This window comes from Dermochelys coriacea, chromosome 1 (genome assembly GCF_009764565.3).
Source record: "Dermochelys coriacea isolate rDerCor1 chromosome 1, rDerCor1.pri.v4, whole genome shotgun sequence".
Classification (NCBI taxonomy): Eukaryota; Metazoa; Chordata; order Testudines; family Dermochelyidae; genus Dermochelys; species Dermochelys coriacea.
The window spans coordinates 213,813,941-213,820,418 of record NC_050068.2 but is presented as its reverse complement, the minus strand read 5'-3'; the positions used below and the strand labels follow the sequence as shown (position 1 = coordinate 213,820,418).

Below are 6,478 nucleotides of genomic sequence, written 5' to 3'. Positions count from 1 at the left end.
AGGTTTCAGAGTAGCAGCCGTGTTAGTCTGTATCCGCAAAAAGAAAAGGAGTACTTGTGGCACGTTAGAGATGAACAAATTTATTTGAGCATAAGCTTTCGTGAGCAACAGTTTACTTCATCGGTTGCATACAGTGGAAAATACAGTGGGAAGATTTTATTTACACAGAGAACATAAAACAATGGGTGTTACCATACACACTGTAACAAGAGTGATCAGGTAAGGTGAGCTATTACCAGCAGGAGAGAAAAAAAAACTTTTGTAGTGATAATCAAGGTGGGCCATTTCCAGCAGTCTCCCAAGATCTGTGAGAGTGATGGGTCATCCTTCAGGATAGGTTGCAGATCCTTGATGATGCGTTAGAGAGGTTTTAGTTGGGGGCTGAAGGTGACGGCTAGTGGCGTTCTGTTATTTTCTTTTTTGGGCCTGTCCTGTAGTAGGTAACTTCTGGGTACACTTCTGGCTCTGTCAATCTGTTTCTTCACTTCACCAGGTGGGTATTGCAGTTGTAAGAATGCCTGACAGAGATCTTGTAGGTGTTTGTCTCTGTCTGAGGAGTTGGAGCAAATGCGGTTGTATTGTAGAGCTTGGGTGTAGACAATGGATTGTGTGGTGTGGTCTGGATGAAAGTTGGTGGCATGTAGATAAGTATAGAGATCAATAGGTTTCCGGTATAGGGTGGTGTTTATGTGACCATCGCTTATTAGCACTGCAGTGTTCAGGACCCATCTCTGAGGATGACCCATCACTCTCACAGATCTTGGGAGACAGGCCAGTCCTTGATTACAGACAGCCCCCCAACCTGAAGCAAATACTCACCAGCAACCACACAACAATATCAAAAACACTAACCCAGGAACCTATCCTTGCAACAAAGCCCATTGCCAACTGTGTCCACATATCTATTCAGGGGACACCATCATAGGGCCTAATCACATCAGCCACACTATCAGAGGCTCGTTTACCTGCACATCTACCAATGTGATATATGCCATCATGTGCCAACAATGCCCCTCTGCCATGTACATTGGCCAAACCGGACAGTCTCTACATAAAAGAATAAATGGACACAAATCAGATGTCAGGAATTATAACATTCAAAAACCAGTTGGAGAACACTTCAATCTCTCTGGTCACTCGATTACAGATCTAAAAGTGGCAATTCTTCAACAAAAAAACTTCAAAAACAGACTCCAACGAGAGACTGCTGAACTGGAATAAATTTGGAAACTGGACACCATTACATTAGGCTTGAATAAAGACTGGGAGTGGATGTGTCATTACACAAAGTAAAACTATTTCCCCATGTTTATTTTTCCCCACCACCACCACCACCACTGTTCCTCACACGTTCTTGTAAACTGCTAGAAATTGCCCACCTTGATTATCACTAGAAAAGGGTTTTTTTTTCTCTCCTGCTGGTAATAGCTCACCTTACCTGATCACTTTCATTACACTATGTATGGTAACACCCATTGTTTCATGTTTTCTGTGTAAGTAAAATCTCCCCACTGTATTTTCCACTGTATGCAACCAATGAAGTGAGCTGTAGCTCAGGAAAGCTTATGCTCAAATAAATTTTTAGTCTCTAAGGTGCAACAAGTACTCCCTAAATTTAGCAAACTACTCATTATTTCTTATCATCAAAGCAGTTCTTCCCATTCTGATTAGCAGAACTGCAAACATATAGCTGCACAGCCTTACCTCTCAGGGTCCTAAAAATTATTCCTAGCTTTGTGATGTTTGGGTTTCAGCTAGCAGTGGCTGAACAAACAAAATGGCTGACTTGCAGAACTGTCAAGTTGTGGGCTAACATGCAGGAATATCGAATTTGGAGTTACATTTGGATAATAAAGCTGCATAAAAAAGACTCTGGGTACAGCAGTGAGTCCTTACCAAGCTGGGGAGAAGCCCTACTGTGTTAGTCTCCATGCTAGTCCCCTACATGAACTGTTACGTTACACACCTCTCTCGATGGTTTGCCACTTAGATTCATAGATTCATAGATACTAAGGTCAGAAGGGACCATTCTGATCATCTAGTCCGACCTCCTGCACAATGCAGGCCTCAGAATCTCACCCACCCACTCCTATGAAAAACCTCACTTCTTGTGAGTCCTACTGTAAATTCAAAACTGTAAAATTCAATGCAGCACCAACTTTGAATTTAGCCATTTGTGTGCAACAGATTCAACAGGGGGAAGACATGTAAAAGAACATTAAGATGGCAATCCAAAACACCCAAAAGCTGGATATGCTTAAGGTTGCCTTCACAACTTTAATTCTGCCCCCTGGTGTGTAAACATGATGATAGTCTTTAATAGTCATGACTGTTCTGTTTTTCTCCCCTGAACTCCTGTTTCATTCAGGGTGTATCACACCCACATGATGGAATGTGTTTGGTTTTATTATTTTTCTTTTGGGGAAAAAACAGAAAATTTACATTAAAAGAAGGTTAGTGTTAACTCTGCCTCCTTGTATGTATGTGTTATAAGCCTCTAATTACTTTATCACACATTTTCCCACACAATTCCTGTCTCATTCAATGCACATTTTTTCTCTAGGGAATATCCTAAATTTTCTTTCAGGTTCCTATTGCCTCATGCTGAGGTATATGAGCTGCTCTAAAAAGGTCTCACTTTAAAATAAATATAATGGGGAAAGTGTATTTTTATCATTCTCTTCATTTTGAAAGAAGCTGAAACACTTTTCCTGAAACTTTCAAAATAAGAAAGGGAAAAGTGATCACCGGCTAAGAAGAAATGTACATATTTTCATCCCCCGAAATAAAAATGACAGTTATAAGCATCTGAAAATAACCCTTTAGTATGAAGAGATTTGCAACCTTAACTATAGATATTCTGTGTGCTCTGCTTGTAATACAGACAGGAAAGTACATTTTCCATGTATTTTTTCCCCTACACTCAGGTTTCAGCTGTCCTAACAATGCCCAAAATTCATCCAAAGAACTCCATGTCAATGCTTCAGTGATGCTGGCCAAATTAAAAGAAAACCTGTGTGGAGAGGAAGAGAGCAGAAAAGCAGGTACCCACTTCTGGAGTCACACTCCCTTTTACCATAGTTATTTATTTTACTGCAGTATCCAGATGCCCAGTCGCAATTGGGCCCCAATGAGCTACGTGCTGTACAAAGAGAGGTGGAACATCCCAGATCTGAAGAGTTTACAATCTCAGAAAAGGTTTATAGTCATTATTGCCCTGAAGGCGAGAACAGTGTACTAAAGAGAGAAACAGTTTTGAAGAGGATAAAGAAAGGGATGGAACGATAGGCGGGAGAGATGTCACCAGGAGATACTCTGTTGATCTCTTTCTTGTAGAACATGCCCCATGTGAGTACTGCCCATTCAGCTGGGTTCTGCATGAGAGGAAATGCTACTACTTTTCTGAGAAGAAGAAAACCTGGAGTGATAGTGAGAGGTACTGCAGCTCCCAGACAGCTAGTCTGTCTGTGATTGACAGCGAAGAGGAGAAGGTGAGGAAACAACTGGTTCACAATTCTAATGGAATGAAGTCAGCAATATGTATTTATCAGGGTGAAGGGGTTCCTTCGATGTCCAAGACAAATCCCCGAAAATTGCTTTTACCTCAGTTTATTAACTTGCAGACCAAGAAGTGCATTAGACCACTATCTATCTGCCCTTGTGCATTAAGACATCATGTTCAGGTGTGTTATATCACTTAGCTATGCTCTTGTCAGCTCTTATAAACTGGATGAGGTTATAATGGGTTAGCACTTGGATGGGGACTGGGTGCCCTTGGTTTTGGTGTTGGTAATTCAATAAGTGGTAGTACTGAGTCAGTACTGTATCAATGCCCCAGCTCAGTGCTACCATTCTGATGGAGGGACCATCTTTTTTCAAAAGATGTAAAAACAAGACTACAGACCAGCAGTCAGTTAAAACTTATTTCCTTTTAGAGGTATCTCCTCTTTCCCTCCAGTCCAAGCCCTTCTCCACTCACATAAAAATGTTCCTGCTATGATGGCTGTGCTACATTTTTATGCACAAACTGCAACTCTATACTTTAATTTGGAGTGACTTTTATTTTATGTTATGGAAACAATAAGAACAAAGCAAAGTAAAATCTCCATGACAGAGTAGAGTGTGGGTTTCTCTTCTCTAACAATCTAGAACAACTCTGAGAACAAGATAGCAGCTGTCTCTGCACACAAGCAGAAAACTTCTGAACTATTAACATAGAAAACAAAGGTATCACAGTTTCATAGCTACACATAAACCAGAGGCTTTCCCGTCCTTGAACAACTTCATTCACACTCCCATATTGCCCTGACACCCTGTTTCTTTATTACTGTTGTTGTCATTATGTATTTGTATGTGCCATAAGTGTACATGGTACAGGGCTTGCATTGTATCTTCTCCAGAACTTTATAACAACCATGCTGACGAAAGTACGTGGCTACAGCTGGCTTGGACTCACAAAGGAGAACAAAAGATGGATGTGGGTGACTGGAGATGTATTACTGCCAGAAATGTATGTTTTCTTTTTACTATTAGAAAAGTGTTAAAAAGAAAATCAATTGTGATGTTTATGCAGCTACTGGCTAAAGTATTTATATGGCCTCATGTTATACCTGGGGAACTGAAGCACAGAGAAGCACACTTGTCCAAGGTCATACAGGAAGCCTGTGGCAAAAAGGCTAGTTGAATCCAAGTCTTCTAAATGCCAGGTTGGCATCCCAACCATTGGGCCACGCTTCCTCTCAAAGCATAGGACCTGTCTCTTGAGGCCTGGGTCCTTACTTCACTAGCAACCACCTGAGTCTGTGCCTGGAGAAGAAAGGCAGAAAATAGTGTTGTATCTTTCTTGTTATGGAGGAAAGGCTCAAAGAGGAAGATTTCGTAACATCAATTACATATTGTGTAAAGTAGTTCAAAATATCTGTTGTAAATACATCATATTGCAAGTGGAATTTTCCCATAAGTTGGTATAAACTATGTTCTTCCAAGAACTAAATATTTAACTGCATTTAATAGTATTTATGATGGGCCAAATCTTGCTTTCCCATCTTTAGTCACTTCCTCTTCAAGCAAAACCACCATTGATGTCAGTGGGGATTTTGCCAAGTAAGAACTGTACTATTTCATGAAGCATAAGTATCACAATATCTGGGGTTCATGTGAGTGTGTGTTTTTTATAAAAAGCCCCAAGTCACTTTTAAGGCCTTCATGGTTTCAGAGAAAACCTTGAGCCCTTACGGTTCACAGGGGTCATATTTTCAAAGAAGAATTGCTCTGTGTAGGTTTGAAAGCATGTCTTTCTCACCAATAGAAGTTGGTCCAATAAAAAATATTACCTCACCCACCTTGTCTCTCTAATATCCTGGGACTGACACAGCTGCAACAACACTGCATAGGCTCAAAACCATCCGACAAATAAAAGAACACAAGATGTATTATGCTTTTAAAACCTTATGATTTTAAAAGCATATCTCATGATTGTGGTTCATGATTTCTGAGTGCTTGGGGATGGCAATGCTGAGTATTAACAATTATGCTAACACTATCCCAACTAAGCAGCAGTCACTATAGTTCACTCTCATCATTAAACTAAGTCCATTTGCCTGGTAGATGTCCCAATAATACAGCCATCCCAATACAGCTTGTCCCAGATGCTGGTGGCAACTTGGAGAATTTTTGTGCTTCTCAGAGGCAGGGCAGTACCACAGTCTTTGTTTTACAGTTCTATTTTTTCCTCCCTTAGGTTTCATATGAAAGAAGGCAGCAGCAGCAACTCCACCTGTGCAGTTTTCCATGTGACTAGTATTCAGGCTGAGATGTGCTTCAATCCCAACAAATGGGTCTGTGAGAAAAACACCATGGAATTTCCAACCCTATTTGAACACTTGCAGGACTGAAATTCCCCTGACACCACTGCTTTTCCTATGAAAGACACATCCATGATGCATGCAGGCCTGAGCATAGGCACCAACTTTTCTTGGCGCTGGTGGGTGCTCAACCTCCCCCCACCTCCTGCCCTGCCCCCTCCCGCCCTTGCCCCACCCCCATTCCAACCTCTTCCCCAAAGTCCCTGCCCCAACTCCGCCCCCTCCCTGCCTCTATTGGACCCCTTCCCCAAATCCCCGCCCCAGCCCCGCCTCTTCCCCAAGCGCACCGCATTCCCCCTCCTCCTCCATCGCTCCCAGCGCTTGAGCTGCGAATCAGGTGTTTTGTGGTGCCAGGCACTGGGCGCTAGGGGAAGAAGTGGAGCCATGGCGTGCTCGGGGAGGAAGCGGAGGTGAGCTGGGGAGGGGAGCTGCTGGTGGGTGCAGAGCACCCACCAATTTTTCCCCGTGGGTGCTCCAGCCCCAGAGCACCTGTGGAGTCAGCGCCTATGGGCCTGAATGCTTACCAAGGACTGAATTGAAAAAATAATTTCCTCTGGCCATTACATTAACTGCTCAGATTCACTCATGTCCCTGTGTGTGCAGTTCCCAGAGAG

At 42.3% G+C, this 6,478-nt stretch overlaps 1 protein-coding gene across 1 annotated transcript; it reads left to right on the top strand.

Annotated features, from left to right (window-relative positions):
• The first annotated feature begins 2,932 nt into the window (after positions 1-2,932).
• LOC119849756 (C-type lectin domain family 12 member B-like) lies at positions 2,933-5,894 on the top strand. Its single transcript, XM_038386954.2, has 4 exons — positions 2,933-3,044; positions 3,337-3,491; positions 4,401-4,510; positions 5,741-5,894. The coding sequence occupies exons 1-4, from the start codon at positions 2,990-2,992 to the stop codon at positions 5,892-5,894; spliced, it is 474 nt and encodes a 157-aa protein (XP_038242882.2). The 5' UTR covers positions 2,933-2,989.
• The last annotated feature ends 584 nt before the right edge of the window (positions 5,895-6,478 follow it).

Excerpts from the sequence above, each read along its gene's own strand:
- LOC119849756 (XM_038386954.2), top strand. The coding sequence starts at position 2,990 with ATGCTGGCCAAATTAAAAGAAAACCTGTGTGGAGAGGAAGAGAGCAGA. Across the intron at positions 3,045-3,336 it reads GGAAGAGAGCAGAAAAGCAG|AACATGCCCCATGTGAGTAC; the intron begins GTACCCACTTCT and ends TCTTTCTTGTAG. Across the intron at positions 4,511-5,740 it reads GATGTATTACTGCCAGAAAT|GTTTCATATGAAAGAAGGCA; the intron begins GTATGTTTTCTT and ends TTCCTCCCTTAG.